The sequence below is a fragment of the Hippichthys cyanospilos genome, chromosome 19, assembly GCF_059441005.1.
Source record: "Hippichthys cyanospilos isolate Australia breed blue-spotted pipefish chromosome 19, RoL_Hcya_1.0, whole genome shotgun sequence".
NCBI lineage: Eukaryota > Metazoa > Chordata > Actinopteri > Syngnathiformes > Syngnathidae > Hippichthys > Hippichthys cyanospilos.
In genome coordinates, this window is record NC_142387.1 from 11232920 (window position 1) to 11248742 (window position 15823).

General features: G+C 39.4%; 2 protein-coding genes and 1 long non-coding RNA gene across 3 annotated transcripts; 2 read left to right on the top strand and 1 right to left on the bottom strand.

Moving 5' to 3' along the window:
• Positions 1-346: 346 nt before the first annotated feature.
• Positions 347-1914, bottom strand: LOC148407895 (uncharacterized). The gene is made up of 3 exons (XR_015863600.1): positions 1545-1914; positions 510-563; positions 347-420 (listed from the first exon to the last, which is right to left on the bottom strand). It is a non-coding gene; the product is annotated as an uncharacterized LOC148407895 (long non-coding RNA).
• On the top strand, positions 390-7735 carry LOC148407896 (glycine--tRNA ligase-like). Its single transcript, XM_088401747.1, has 17 exons — positions 390-577; positions 1592-1693; positions 1806-1908; positions 2144-2285; positions 2356-2444; positions 3011-3087; positions 3159-3304; positions 3858-4007; positions 4075-4237; positions 4334-4498; positions 4572-4679; positions 4896-5041; positions 5759-5844; positions 5925-6034; positions 6123-6216; positions 6577-6767; positions 7387-7735. The coding sequence occupies exons 1-17, from the start codon at positions 533-535 to the stop codon at positions 7498-7500; spliced, it is 2031 nt and encodes a 676-aa protein (XP_088257873.1). The 5' UTR covers positions 390-532; the 3' UTR covers positions 7501-7735.
• A 1532-nt stretch (positions 7736-9267) lies between these two features.
• hhatlb (hedgehog acyltransferase like, b) lies at positions 9268-15578 on the top strand. Its single transcript, XM_088402002.1, has 12 exons — positions 9268-9408; positions 10704-10849; positions 11494-11561; positions 11640-11753; positions 12286-12480; positions 12545-12754; positions 13678-13849; positions 13926-14070; positions 14148-14183; positions 14252-14453; positions 14879-15020; positions 15235-15578. The coding sequence occupies exons 2-12, from the start codon at positions 10744-10746 to the stop codon at positions 15462-15464; spliced, it is 1620 nt and encodes a 539-aa protein (XP_088258128.1). The 5' UTR covers positions 9268-9408; positions 10704-10743; the 3' UTR covers positions 15465-15578.
• The last annotated feature ends 245 nt before the right edge of the window (positions 15579-15823 follow it).

Sequence of the window (15823 nt, forward strand, 5' to 3'; positions counted from 1 at the left end):
GGAGTGGTGTGTCATCCCTTGGCGAAAATACTGAGAGAATACCGTGGAAAAAAATGTCCAAAAAATGTTCACAACACAGAGTAAAATTGTTGAAAAAGTCCAAAATTTAAAACCTTTTTTTCTCTGTCTTAATGGATGTTTTTTTTTTAAAAATAAATATATTGATATGAGAGCAGTATTATAGAATGCTTTTAGACATGTATAAGCAGGGAAAATACCATCAAGGTTTTTTTTTGTAAGTGAGCAAGTCTCCCAAAGTAAAATCCTGGAAAGAAAAGGGGCGGGGCTTTTTCAAGAGTTTACTGGGTCACATTGTGAATAACTCACTTGCGTGCATATGCAGCACGTATATGCGTAGCTGAGCTTGGATGATGCAACTCGCCGCCTTGGTTTCAGTCATGCACTGGAAGACTCCTCCCGCTGGGCCCGGGAGGGAAAAGTGAGCAGGAAGGAGAAAACATCGGCACAACACAGCTGGCTGCTGGAAGCGGGGGAACACACGCACTCACCAGCCCATAGACGACGTGGCAACATGGAACAAGCTTTGGCACCTTTGCGGGAGGCTGTGCGGGAGCAGGTCAGTTTGTTGCGTCGTATGCCGGAAAAAGAGAGAAAAAAAATCACGTTGCCGTTTATTTGTTTTTGGGTCACACGCTGAAGCAAGGGCGTGGACACTTCACTTTTACTTGTAAATCTTTAAATTGTAGTTTTTATGGATTTGTCACATTGAAGTACATCAGCAAATCCAGAGATGACATTTTAGATTTATGTGTCACTGAATGTATATTTTGTAGTTTATGTATGTTAGATAAACATGGTGAAGCAGCATTTGGCTGTTATGCTGCACACAAATGGATTAAATTACCGAAAACAAGTTGGCCCTGAGTTGAAATGCTTTTATGCAGTTAAGGGCTGCACACTAATATTTTTTTAAAATAAATGATTAATTTATGAATTATTTTGTTGGTTAACCGGATTAAAAATATTTCCATCTCCTTATTCAGAAGCAAAACATCACTTCAAATGAACAGCACAGAAAAAAATACTAGATTCTTTTTTGTTTGGTTTTACTGTTTTTTTAGTAATTTTAGTTCTGTATTTTTTTTATTTACTTTTAAATGTGTTTAAAGTTGCCTGTTAATTTGTTTTTAATGTACATTTTTTTCAATTGTTTCAGAATTTGGATAGCTGTTATGTTCTGTAATGCTATATATATATATATATATATATATATATATATATATATATATATATATATATATATATATACACACACACACATATATATATATATATATTATGTATATATATATATATATATATATATATATATATATATATATATATAGAGAGAGAGAGAGAGAGAGAGAGAGAGAGAGAGATATGTGTGTACGTATATACATATATTTCAAAGCATTACAGAACATAACAGCTATTAAAATTTGACTCATACTGTAGCTATCAATAGTAATGAAAAAGTAAAATTATTCTTCACGGCTATAGCCGTCAATGGTAGTGAATGAGTAAGAAAAAAAAAAGCGTGCCTCTCTCTTGATACACAACCCTAACGAGTAGCACGCGTGGTCTTCAGGGTGACTTGGTGGCCCGTCTGAAGGCGCAAGGAGCCCCCGAGCTGGAGGTGAACCAGGCGGTCACAGAGCTGAAAGCCCGAAAGAGAACCCTGGAAATGAAAGTATAACGTGGACTTTTTTTTTTTTCTCCTACGACAAGCTTTCACTTTCTCCTCTTTGATGACTGCGTTGTTTCAGTCATAATGAAACTTCTGTCAACTTGTCCACTCCCAGGAGCTGTCCTTGCAACCCAAAGATGACGTCGTTGACAGGGTCAAGATGGACGACACGTTAAAGAGGAGGTTCTTTTACGATCAGTCGTTTGCCATATATGGAGGTAAGGTGGAAGTGTCGTACCTGTGTTTGGTAGATAGCGTGCATGTAATTCAACCATTTATCACTGATAAGCGGAAGAATCAAATGAATTTATTTCTTTATGAACAGTGGCATCATATTCTCTCTCTCTCTCTAATAGTGAAAATATCATCTGATTTGCTTAGCTTGTTCAGAAGTCAAATGTATACTATATAAACAAATAAATATTAATCCTACCTTTTATTTTTTTTTTCCAGGGGTGGCCGGCCTGTACGACTTTGGTCCGGTGGGCTGCGCACTGAAGAATAACATCCTGCAGGTGTGGCGGCAGCACTTCATCCAAGAGGAGCAGATCCTGGAGATCGATTGCACCATGCTCACCCCCGAGCCCGTCCTCAAGTCAGCGCAAACCCCTTAATTCATCTCAAACTAATAAATCAAACCAATCATCAATTCGTCTGTCAATCAGGACGTCGGGCCACGTGGATAAATTTGCAGACTACATGGTGAAGGACGCCAAGACGGGAGAATGTTTTCGTGCTGATCATCTCCTGAAAGGTGAAAACGCTGTTGCCCCCCCATGCAAATTTGAAAATTTGACACAGAACACCTAACAACAGGTTTTTACCTGCCCTACCGGATCCCACATCTGTAAAATGGGTGTGGCTGCAATTTGCGCTCCTAGGAGGTTTTAACTTGACAGCAGCGTTGAGCCCCGAACTGAAAATTACAATATAACTACGGGCCAATAGGAGGAGACCACTCGGTGAAAACGCAAATTTTACAGGAGCAGCACAAGAAAAGGATTGAAAACCAAGATGTGATTTTTGCTATTTTTTATGAAATTCACAGTTTAACCCTGAAAAAGTTAGTCTTTCTCCAAAACTCTGCACATTTTTAACTCTATTATTCAAGATAAATTAATCAATAAAAACAAAAAATGTCACCAAGTGGTATACTCCTATTGGCTCATGAAGTCCAAAATGAACATTTTCTTCAATGAGAAAAAAAAAGTCACTTTTACATTTGGAAGTCTGCATGTGAGTGTTGCATTCAAAAGCATTATGTACAATCCAGTGACATTAGAGTCCATGTATTTGAAAACCTTACTTTGGCGTCCGCAGCCCACTTGAAGAAAGTGATGTCCAACGAAACGTGCTCTCCCGAGAAAGTGGCGGAGATGGAGGACGTGATCACTCAGGTAGGTTCGTGGGATGATGTCATATCCTGTTCCGTGTCAATCACTTCCTGCTCTCATCTTTTGCGTGCCAGATGGACAACTATACCCAGCAGGAGTTGGGCGAACTATTTGTCAAGTACAACGTCAAGTCCCCTTCCACAGGAAATGACCTCACCCCTCCCATCTCCTTCAACCTCATGTTCCAGACCTCCATTGGCCCAGGAGGCAACACTCCCGGGTACTACCGCGATTACTAGTCTTACTAGTAGTTACTAGTTCTACTATTACAAATATAATCATAATAATGACAATAAAAAGCATTATTATTTAGTGCATCGCCAACTCTTCAAGTACTACTACCTTGTCTAGTCCTATTATGAATGCTAGAACTTACTACAACTATAATAATAATAATTACTAGTACTTCTAGTAGCTAGTAAATCGTACAACATGTAATAGCATTATTAGTACTTCTAAAACTACCAGTACAAAGGCTAATAGTACTAATTGTTACTGCATTGACTCAGTACTATAAACTTTTATGATTACATCTCAGAGTAATATCCAAAAGAAAATTGATACTGCTTTTACTACCACCGGTATTAGCAGTATAGAACCCGAAATGTTAGTAGAACAAGTGTCACTAGTACTTAGTACTACCACAAGAAAGTGTTGCTTCTATTAGAACTAATTTGTTGTTTTTAAATTCCCCAAATCGATGTAATCAAATTTATCCTCAAAGTTGCTTTTAATAATTGCACTTGCGGGTGCTTGCGTGTTCTACTGGGCAGCTATCTGAGGCCGGAAACGGCTCAGGGAATGTTCCTCAACTTCAAGCGACTGCTGGAGTTCAACCAGGGAAAGCTCCCCTTCGGCGCCGCTCAGATCGGAAACTCCTTCAGGAACGAGATCTCGCCTCGCTCCGGACTCATTCGCGTCAGGTTAGAAGATTGAGCGCACTACATTTTTATGGAATAGGTTGAGTGTAAATTACCGTTACAAATGCAGAGAGTTCACCATGGCGGAGATTGAGCACTTTGTGGACCCCAACGACAAGGTCCACCCCAAATTCTCCAATGTGGCCAACCTGGACATCCTCTTGTACTCCTCCAAGGCTCAGACCAGTGGGCAGTCGGCGCAGGTCATGAAACTCGGGGATGCTGTGAAGCAGGTAGCAAAAATCTCACTGCACTTTTAAATCGAGAAAAACAAAGTGAAATACAACTGAACTGTACTTTACTACTGTGAATTCATTTTCATCTTAAAGGGAATTATCAACAACTCCGTGCTGGGCTACTTCATCGGTAGGATCTACTTGTACCTACTCAAAGTGGGTCTGAGCAAAGACAAAGTGCGCTTCCGTCAGCACATGGAGAACGAGATGGCCCACTACGCCTGTGACTGCTGGGATGCCGAATCCAAAACCTCTTACGTAAGTCAGCTTCCCCTCTACCCCGGTTTCCACCATAATGGTTTCTCCTTCACCACGCGACGTCTTTCTTTAGGGTTGGATCGAGATTGTCGGGTGCGCCGACCGCTCGTGCTACGATCTCTCGTGCCATTCCCGAGCCACCAAGGTGCCCCTCGTGGCGGAAAAGCCCCTCAAAGAGCCAATATCCTGACATAATCATACACTCGAATTAATTTAACCCAAACGTGTGAAAACTATGGCCCGGGGGCCATGTGCACCCTGTTTTGTCAAATTTTAGAACCCTTTGTGGCCCTCGTGTCAAAAGGTTTGCCCGCTGGTTTGAACTCGATCGAGACATTTGGTGAAAATACGTTTTTAATTTTCCAGTATGCTGCGTTATTCCTTAGCACGTCGACACAAGGTGGTCAACGTGGTTAAGTTCGAGCCCAACAGGAGCGTCATCGGAGCGGCGTACAAAAGAGATGCCAAGCTGATCTTTGAGTACCTGGATGCGTGCGACGAGTGCTACATTGGGGACCAGGAAAAGCGTCTCAACCAAAGCGGGTAATTGGTCATTCTTTTTGGAACAAAAGAAGGAGCAGCAGATACATTAAATTAAAAATTAAAAAAAGATTAAAAAAAAAAAAGCTATATTGCAGGGTAACGTACTGTGAAAGTTTCCTGCATGGCAGACAGATGAGTTAACAATAAATGCACTTGTCACTACTGTAGTACACATATTTACTTAAATCTTAAATTATTTAACCTTATACAGTAACTGTACTGTTATCTCTTCCCTTCCCTTTGTAGTCTCACTGAGAGTTGTGATTATATTCGTGGTGCCCGGAAGTCTAATTAAAGTGAAGCCTGTGGCTGACCAAAGATAATAAAAATCCGAGTTTTCACTTGAAATTCCAATTTATTCCGAAATAACCGCGGCTCTCCGTGAAACTACAGCCAAAAGGATTTGAAGGGAAGGGATAACAGTACAGTTACTGCATAGGTTTTAATAATTTAGGACTTAAGTAAATACGTGTACTGCGGTAATATTTGTCTTAAATATGTCAAGTATAAACAATTTTCACATTTAAAAAAAAAAAAAAAACAGGTACCTTCATATGCATGCATGAAATTCCATCTTAGAATAAAGTAATTGATAAACTTTCTGGAAAATCACTTTGAGACCTAAATTCATTTAAAATTGTCCAATTCCTTTGCATTTCAATCTTCAACCAGTAAATTTTGTCCCACATATCGTAATATATCGTTTGTCTTATGCAGAGAGTTCAGCATCACAACGGAGGGAAAAACTTTTAAGCTTTCCAAAGATATGGTCGCCGTCAAGAGATTCCAGAAAACGTTACATGGTAAAAAGAAAAAAAAAATACATAGAAATGGCAAACGTGATTTCACAATCACACAATTTGAAATGTTTGTTTTCTCTCAGTTGAGGAGATCGTCCCCAACGTCATCGAGCCGTCTTTCGGCATCGGCCGAATCATGTACTCCATCTTTGAGCACTGCTTCCACACAAGGGAAGGAGACGAGCAAAGGACGGTGAGGACCATTTTTTTTTTTTTTAATTGTTTCCATTGATTAATTGTTTAGATTTCGATTTATGTTTGGATTTCGATTTGCTTTCCAGTACTTCAGTTTTCCCGCCACCGTGTCCCCGTATAAATGCGGCATCCTTCCTCTGAGCCAAAACCAAGAGTTTACACCTTTTGTCCAACAACTATGTGAGTTCACCGCCTTCGCACATATATTGTATATCACGTCGTCCCGTAATATAGTTTTCACAAGTGGGCAATTGAAATGATTTATATTTGTGTATAAATTGTCAATTCAAAAGGCAATTACTTATTACTTTTTTTCTTAAATAACATGTTTATATTTTGATGTCTCAGCACGAACTGTTTAAATTAAAAACAAAACATATACTGTAGTTATATATTAGGCTTTCTAATTATGAAGTGCTATGTTGAAAGTTTATGCAGTGCCCCCAAGTGGCAGTAAACATACACGGCATGTAAAACATACAAAACTCACGCAGTTCCATCAGTATGAAATTGACCTTTTACTTTTTTTGTCCTGTTCAGCCGAAGCGCTGACCCGAAAGGGGGTGTCCCACAAGGTGGACGACTCGTCGGGTTCCATCGGGAGGCGCTACGCTCGCTCGGACGAGATCGGAGTGGCGTTCGGCGTCACCGTTGACTTCGACACTGTCAATAAGACGCCACACACCGCCACCTTGAGGGATCGAGACTCCATGAGACAAATCCGTGTCCAGGTATGCTTTACAATGAGTTTTTGTAAGTCTATTTTTAAATTTAGTTGCCATTATTACTACTCTTTAATGTGAGTTTGTTAGATGTTCAGTTTATTGAAAATGCTTTATTTGTGTGTAGTTAATAACTAATATATTAAAATATAGTAAATAATAGATATTATAGATAACATATAATTATGAGCCAAACAAAGATTTAAATATTGGGGACTTAATGTTCGGAATCTTAAAAAAAACAAAACGTGAAAATACGTCCCTGGCATTGAATGAATTAATTTATATAACATGGGTTCTGTAACATACGTTCGTGACATTCTAGTGGCTAAGCGCTTCATGATCCTTTTCATTTTAAGTAATTTGGCGTCCTCTTGTGGCTATTTTACACAATTACAAAAAAAATCAAAATCAAATTTAAAATGCATTACAAATATTTTGGTATCATAAAAAATAAGATGTTATAAAATCATAAATAATTAAAATGAATACAAATACAAATTTTTGTATTACAACAATAATAAAAATAGTTAAAAGCAAATTTCATTAAAATTAATAATAATAAAAAAAAAAAAATCAAATAAATCTTGTGTTATTGTGCTGATAAGAAATGCAATGGCGATTTCAGGTGGATGCCCTGCCTGGGGTGATTTGGTCCCTTGCTAACGGCGTGTCCACTTGGCCCGAGCTGGAGGTCCAGTACCCCCTTTTCGAAGGACAGGAGACCAGCAAGAAGGAGTGATCGGTAGCATACAGTAACTCAGGAAAAACAATTGCTTATAGAGGAGCCATCATATATTGTTTGAAAAGGGACTGAAGACAAGTTAAAGTCTCTGTACAGCTTAAGTGTGAAGGTTAACGTCCACAATGGGACACCACTCATAATTCCCGAAAGGAAGTGCACTCGTGAACTCACGCAAACTATATTTTTACACCTCACAATCAATCTTCTTCTAATAAAATGTCTTTTCCTCAGACTGTGTTCTATGTTTGTATTGTGCTTCTATTTTGACTGTATTGTGTTGTTGTTGTGGGACACCCGTGTGCGGAATGCTAAGCGCGGACATGGCTCAAAATTGCAACAGGCTTACTCGCCCAAAACAGCTGTGGCCATTAGCAACATGGAAAAATAGCATAGCCATTCTTATTTCAGTTTATTTATCTGTGAAATTTGCACTACCGTTATAATCCTCCTGAAACGAAGCCTACTCATTTGCGTCCACTGCAGTGGACATTTGTTTTTGGTCTATATCAGTTGCCTCATTGGAGCTACCCTACTATGTCCTAGTGTGCTCAGGAGAGGACTTTCTGACCTTTCCGATGATGCCTCATGTGTTAGGGTGGGACGCAGGTAACTTTGGTGTCCTGGCAAAGATTAAATGGACACAGCAGTGGACACAAATGAATAGACAGGGTCTCAGGTGATATTTTGAAAATACACAGTGATTTTTAGTGTGGTAAGTACCCAAGGAAAATTCAGTTGTATTTAACTTTTAAGTCCAACATTATATTTATATCCTCTTGAGAAGCAGCCTAATCAATTGAGTCCATTGTGGTGGACACTTGTTTGAGGTATATATCTTTTGATGAATTGGAGCTGCCCAACAAAGTCCTTGTAGAAGACACCTTGGCCTTTAAAATGACATCTCACATATTTGCATGGGATGCAATTCACTTCGCTGACTTTGGCTGGGACAAAGTGAACACAGTGGACACAAATGAACGGGATGGGTATCGGGAGGACATTTTGAAAAACAGATTTAGTACCAAAATTTAATTCATTTTTTTTTAACTTCATAGGACATTATTGTATTTATATCCTTCTGAGACCCAGCAGACTAAGTTGTGTCCATTGTAGTGACCTTTTTTTTTTTTCTACATCATTTGTCTCATTAGAACGATGTACAGTTTTTATTCGTAGAGGACACTATGGCCTTTCAAATAATGTCTCATATGGTAGGGTGAAAGAACTTTGCTGTCTTGGCTGAGACAAAATGGACACAAATGAATGTCAGGAGGACATTTTGAAAATAGTGATTCTCAAAGTGTGTGTATGACTAACACCCATGATGAGTTTGAATTGTGTCTTTATTTCTCATATCATCCTGAGAGCCAGCCTATTCTTTTGTGTCCATGATGTGTCCATTTTGTCTCGGTGAGACAGTCGAGTTAATTCCATCCCTTTAAAACGTATGAGGCATTATTGCAAAAACCAGGATGTCCTCTACTTAACACATGCTTACTTTGTACAGTGGGTCAAATGGGTAAAAAAAAATGGGAAAGAAAGAAAAATGTCCACTTTAGTGGACACAAGTCAAAAAGGAGGGTCTCATGTGGATAAAATCTATTTTTAATATATTTCCATTTTTCTAACGTTCCTATGTAACCATTCCAACAGTGCATTATTTGTCAGCCGTGAAGTGTCACCCGGGGCAATTAGCCCCGCCCACCTTTTGTGTTCCCGCCCCTTATTGTCAGCTAAAGTAGAAATACAGCCTACACCTTTTCAACTGCTGGCAGCTCCCCTCTCAGGGAGTCCGAGGGACCTGCGGTCCCATCCCCTCTCCCCTTCAAAAAATATCATCATTGAATATTGAACATTTTGAAAAATTTGGGACATTTTGTTGAAGCAACTTCTGCTGAGTTCAAGGTCAGTCCGACAACAGGTGTTTGCCGAGGACAAAAGTAAAGTGCATGGGGTGTGTTGCTATTTTGAGGCATGCATGTGCCTCAAACATTATAATCGCTCAGCACTTTTTTTTCTTTTTAGGAAACTTAAATCGAGTGTCTCAATGGGGAGCTTCTCGATGAATTTACTCTAAATTAGTCCCATTAATTCGCAGAAAAAAATACTTTAGTTATTTCCTGAATGCAATCACGGGAGAAAACGACGTGACAAGGATAAGGTCAGAGAATAAATGTCAATGTCCGGAAAGTACGGCTTCATTTTGTGATTAAAAAAGGCAAATGAACACACACAAAGTTCTGCGTACAGAAAATGTCCAAATACCTTAATTGTTGCTTAATTTTCTACATACACAAACAAATTGTTGCTACTTTTATGTCAAGGGAAAAGCCGCAGTAATCTCAGAATTAACTTGACAATATTCATAATAAATATTTAACAATAAAAGAGTGAAAATCAGGCAAGATTTTTCATTTGTTGATTAACAAAATGACGGGAAAAAATAATAATGTTCCAAGACATACCTGGACCAAAATGCTCAGATGATGATGTTGAAGCAAGGTGTCCTAACGAGCATAACAGGTGTCTTCAAATTTTTAATCGGTCAGCAGCCTATTTGAGGATGATGAGACATCAATGTATCATGAAAAAAAAAAATTGATAAGTGATAAAATTCCCCAGAAAAGTTCATAGCTATATTAGGTAAATCTGCAGAATAGTTGCATTAAAAACATACGCTCTTTTACAAAAACATCACCTCACATTTGATTGCGCGATACTTCAAATTATTTTGTATATTTTTATGGTTTGTTTGGAGTGGCGTACACTAAAAGCCGAATTGTAGTAGAGGGTGTTCCTAATATTTTGGTTAACACACTTAGCACCATGGGGTTCAAAATATTAGGAACCAAAGGAGCAATCTAAAACTCTGATTTCCAAGACAGCTCTTGAACAGTATTGCTGTTTGAACTGTGTGTGTGTAGCCACTTGACAATTTTAAATGTCATTGATTATACAGTATACTGTAAACAAAAGTATTGGGACACCTGTTATTTTTTTGTTTTTTTCCCACACCCATCATCTTGTATACAACGCACCAGGAAACGGTGCATCGGGAGGGTGTGTCTTTTGAAAACAATAAATGGTTAACGCCATACTGGCCCAAGGTCTCGCGTGATTTACACAGGTAAAACCAGTTTTTGGGGTGTTTAAACTCGCTTGTGTGTTTAGGAGCGTTTTTTTTTTTTTTTTTGCCGGAGCTCCTGGTGTGCGTGTGTGAGTGTGTATGTGTGTGTCGTCATGGCGATCAAAGCGGCGCTTCCCAAATATGAGCTGTACTTCTACAACGCCGTGCTGGCCTTGGCCCTGTTCTGGTCCACCTGCTGGGTCTTTGATGCGTCCTCGTGTGAGTATGACGCAAACATGCACACATATTGTATAATCCTGGTGCAACATTTGGAGTAACATTAACATTACAGTAAATGTTAAAATATTTTCAACAAGTGTAATGAAGTTTATTTAAAACAATTGGAAAATAATACACAGAAATGGTAATGTTTCCATTGTCTCCTTTTGTATTTACAAAATGTAAAATTATGTTTGATATTATAGCATGAATAACTTATAATAACTTGTATAGTTCTAATAATTAATTGGACTACTATCAAAATTAATTGATTAACTGGTAACTTTGATTAATTAATTGAAATTAATTGACATCGGTTTTAACAATTGAGTAATCGATCAGATTAGTTAACAAAATCCTTAAATTTATACCTCCCAACAGTATTTATTCTGATATCTGTATTTACAATTACAATTTACAATTATAATATTTCTAAAGAGATAGTTCTAAATAAATATTTGTTTTTTGTACTTTTTTGTACTGTTGGTCTTTTTCATTTTAAAACAAAAGCTATAGAAGTTAAGAAAAAGGCAAAACAAATAGTGAGAACAATAATGAACGTTCATGCATCTATTCATAATTGTACTAATATTTATTTGAACCTATATTTGTGTTTAATGACTTAATATTTTATTTTATTCCAGCAAACACACACAGAAAAACGTTCAAGTCCAGTGTGAAGCCAGGATGGTACTACTTTGGCAGGAAAATGGTCAGCCATTGCTTCGCATTCCTTCATGAAACATCACAATCCATACCTTCAAACTATTATTTTTTTTGTTCCTTCCAGGACACAGCAGACTCCGAATGGGCCATGTGGATTTGGACTTTCCGGGCTCACATCGCGTTCGCTCTGTCTGGACACGTGCTGTTTGCCAAGCTTTGCTCTATGCTGGCTCCTCAGGTGCTTCAAAAAAAGGCAAACAACAGAGGCGAGCAGATAGTTGGTACTGACAGAATGACCAAAATATTTAAAAAAATCTTGCTTTTACTTGAAGTGTATGTGAAAGAATACATGTGGTTAAATGTCATTTTTGCTTTATGTAATCGTCTGTAATTAGTTTTTCAAACAATAACTCCATAGGTTGAAAGCTATCTGGAACAAAATGATGCTACATAGTGGACATGATTGCTTATTACAGTCTAATGCCAGGAGAACAAATTTATAGCATGTTGTAGGCATTGTAGTGTGGGTTTAGTGTGTTTTGTTGACTTACCTTAATAGGTTGAATGTGTCATAGAAAAGAAGACTGTAAAGCTTTGCCTCTTGTTTTACGATGAATGGAAAATGTATTGTTAGTTTTTTGGGCAAGGTTTCTTGGACCGAAGAACTGAAAATTTATGACAAAAGCATTCTCCCAAAAGTATCGTACTGATGGGACTGTAAGTGACTACCGGTTAGCATTGTTGACACCACTGTGGTTGATGCTCTACAGTACAGGTCCCTGGCGCACATGGCGTACGGGATCCTGGCGGTGTGGACCACCATGGGCTGGACCTACGTCAGCCTCATCCTATCCCACTGCATTTTGCTCTACAGCATCTCATTGGTTAAGCTACGCTGGCTGTGCTTCGTCACCGGCTTTTTCACGCTGGCTACGTTCAAGTGCGAGCCCTTCCTGTCCTGGCAGGTATTCTAAGGGGTATAATGGTAGGGTATCTTTTCAAAAAGGTCAGACCGATGATTATCTGCAGGCGGGCTTCGTGGCGGGAGACTTCGACCTGCGCCACGTTCTTTTCTACGGCGGTTGCGGTTTCACCATCATGCGCTGCATCAGTTTCGCCTTGGAGAATTGCGAGCGCAAGGATGGCAACTACAGCATCCTGGAGCTGATCAAATACAACTTCTACCTGCCCTTCTTCTACTTCGGGCCCATCATGACCTTTGACAAGTTCTACGAGCAGGTCCGTTTCCAAAGCGCCGACGGGTGTAACCTGAGTCTTCTGAGCCTCAAGCTTGTCGGTTTGTCGCACCTTCCAATAAAGCACGCATGAGGTTATTTATGAATGTGCATGGCTCACCAGCTGCATACATGAACATAGAAAAACACTCCCCGGCCATAGCATTAGGTACACTTGTCTTTAGTAATGACATGAAAAAAGAAAAAGTACACAAAGGTGCTCATTTTAGAATTAAAAAACAAAAACGTTTTTTCAGTCCTACTGGGCACTTATGATTTTTGATGCACTTTGATCGAATTAAAAAACAACAAATATTCAAAATGCTGAGACAACTACAAAGTATACCAATTGAACGTGTTTGAACGCAAACTTAATTGCTGAACGTTACAGCTTGTGCAAGAAATTTGCTATTCATAACTTGTGCATGATTAAACACCAAATTTACGTAGTTAGTAACGATTGCAAACATATGTCAAATATTCTGTCACTCGTCCAAAACCTTGATTGAGAGTTTGCCTATTTTAAATATGTCAGATGTGAAATTATATATATATATATATATATATATATTTATGGACCAAAATTGTTTTGTTTTTTTTGCAAAATAAAAAAAATCGAATATTAATCAGCGAAATTCAGGTTTGCAATATTATTATTTTAATATCTTTATATCAATTCCAATATTATTTTAAAAATATTATATATACAAATATTTGAAGATAAATCACATTTTATATTGGAAAATTGTGCATTTTTCAAGGTAACCTTACTGTGCTAAGTCTAAGGAGAATTGCATATATTTCACAGAAAACACTCGCATTTTTAAAGACAAAAGTCTTATTTTTTCACAAAAAGTAATAGAAAGCTTTTGTTTTTCTTTTTAAATCAGTTGTCAGCAGTAGCTTTGTGTTTGTCGCCCCCTGCAGGCCAATAAGACTGACCTGAGCAGGAAGGAGCGAGAGATGTGGAACATCAATGTGCAGGCCGTGACCCACTTGGCCCTCATCCTGGCCGTGGACGTCCTCTTCCACTTCCTGTATGTCCTCACCATCCCCGGTGACTTGAAGCTGCTCAGGCACCTTTCCGACTGGGCCCTGGGTCGGTCACACACATGCAAAAAAGTATATTAAAAAAAAATGTCAAGACGCGCAATTTGGAACGTGTTTATTTGCAGTGGGCGCGGCCTACTTCAATCTGCTCTACGATTGGGTGAAAGCCGCCGTCATGTTCGGAATCATCAACACCGTATGCAGGCTGGACCACTTGGACCCGCCCAAGCCGCCCAAATGCATCACCACGCTCTACGTATTTTCTGAAACGTGAGTTCCAGCCCCTGGCAAGGGTTGTTTTTGTTTTTTCACCCTCTTTCTTGACCACGCTTCAACTATTTTCTCAGACACTTCGACCGAGGAATCAACGACTGGTTGTGCAAGTGAGTTGCGCCATGAGAACATTGACTGGATCCGGGTTCCAACCCTGTTGTGGTTTTTCCGTCAAAAGGTATGTGTATAATCACTTGGGTGGCAAACACGACGACGTGCTGACGGAGTTGCTAGCTACGGTGTGTACCTACGCCGTCACCGTCTTGTGGCTGGGACCGAGCAAGGTGGTCCTGGTCTGGGCCTTCTTCAACTGCTTCGGCCTCAACTGCGAGCTGTGGGCCGCCAAGTTTTTCTCCATGGAGCCCTTTGTGTCTTTTGAGGTATTTTTATGACGCAAATTCTGTTTTGATTTGAGGGAACAGACTGGACTCCTGCTGGACTTACAAAGTTTTGACTCGATTTGAGTCGCAGCCATTTTTCTGCAGGCAAGAGGTGCAATATTTCTCCTGAGACCCAATGTCCACTACAGTGACCATCAAATTTAACATACCTGCTACCCGTTCACACCTAAGTCCTTGTAAGGAACCACTTCGGGAAATTCCCCAAAGGGGGTGCTAACTTTTGCTGACTTGGGACATGCGTGACACGGGAACCTTAGTTGAGATAAACTTGAGAGTAGATAAGATTGGATGTTACTTTTCGTACCCAGAGTGCCTACGAACGATTAATGATGGATCAGCAAAAATGTTTTAAATACCCACCTCTTGTCAATGAATCGATTAATCGTTGCACTTCTACCTTCAAGAGTGCTATGTCAGTGGCAATGTCCCGCCGGATCCGAGCAGTCGTCTGTATCTTCAACTTCTGGAGTATCGTGCTGTACAACACACTCATTCTCAACAGTTTGGATTTTGCCAAGTTGGTTGCCAAGCGTCTGCTTCTCAAAGGTGAGCTCCACCTAGATTTTTAATTTAGCCTCTTAGGACTTAATAGGGTAGCTCTAATGAGTCAAAAGATTTTGACCAAAAACAAATGGCCTAACAGACGAAACAAATGAATAGGCTGGATTTTGTGAGGGTATATTTCAAGTAACTCCAACAGGACATTTGTGATGCGTCTCACAAATCCAGCCGTGATGTCAAAACATTTTCCGGATTCCAGGTTTTCCGATCACCACGGTGGTCGTCATGTTCGTGACTTACTGCCTGATTCAAGTCATCAAGGAGCGAGAGAGGAGACAGGCACTTATCGACGATCCAGATCCGCTTCCTCCAGTGATCCCGGACGGAACGCCGGCAGTGGCTCCAACAGTCCCTCCGGCAGACCCCGCGGCTCCCGCACCAGTTACCACTCAGTCTGTCACTGATCCCAGCAAGCAAAAAGCGGAGTAGATGATTATGTTGGAATGGGCATGCATACAGTCTTGGTTTTCATAATGTTGTGAATGACGAGAGAAGTTCTCTGAAATGTCAGTCATGAAAATAAATCAAGTACAATCAAAAGTATTTTTTTGTCAAATGAAGTCATATTGACATAAGTAAAAAATAGCAATATTACAGTTACAAGAAAAGGTCAAATTTTTTTCCAAAATGCAAAAGTCATAATACTACGAGAATAAAGTCACATCATGCTATCTCATAGAACTACCAAATAGTTTTGGATGACTCACGGGAGACAGTCGACTGAGTATAGTCTATTTCAAGGCAATGAAGCCATGTGTCAGCTGGTGTTGAGCGAGGAGGAAGTAACT

What these genes read in the sequence shown, in the direction of transcription:
- hhatlb (XM_088402002.1), top strand. Translation starts at nt 10,744, where the DNA reads ATGGCGATCAAAGCGGCGCTTCCCAAATATGAGCTGTACTTCTACAAC. An exon ending in ACTACTTTGGCAGGAAAATG is followed by an intron (nt 11,562 to 11,639) that starts GTCAGCCATTGC and finishes TGTTCCTTCCAG; the next exon opens with GACACAGCAGACTCCGAATG. An exon ending in GCTCTATGCTGGCTCCTCAG is followed by an intron (nt 11,754 to 12,285) that starts GTGCTTCAAAAA and finishes GATGCTCTACAG; the next exon opens with TACAGGTCCCTGGCGCACAT.
- LOC148407896 (XM_088401747.1), top strand. Translation starts at nt 533, where the DNA reads ATGGAACAAGCTTTGGCACCTTTGCGGGAGGCTGTGCGGGAGCAG. An exon ending in ACCCCCGAGCCCGTCCTCAA is followed by an intron (nt 2,286 to 2,355) that starts GTCAGCGCAAAC and finishes TCTGTCAATCAG; the next exon opens with GACGTCGGGCCACGTGGATA. An exon ending in AAGGAGACGAGCAAAGGACG is followed by an intron (nt 6,035 to 6,122) that starts GTGAGGACCATT and finishes TTTGCTTTCCAG; the next exon opens with TACTTCAGTTTTCCCGCCAC.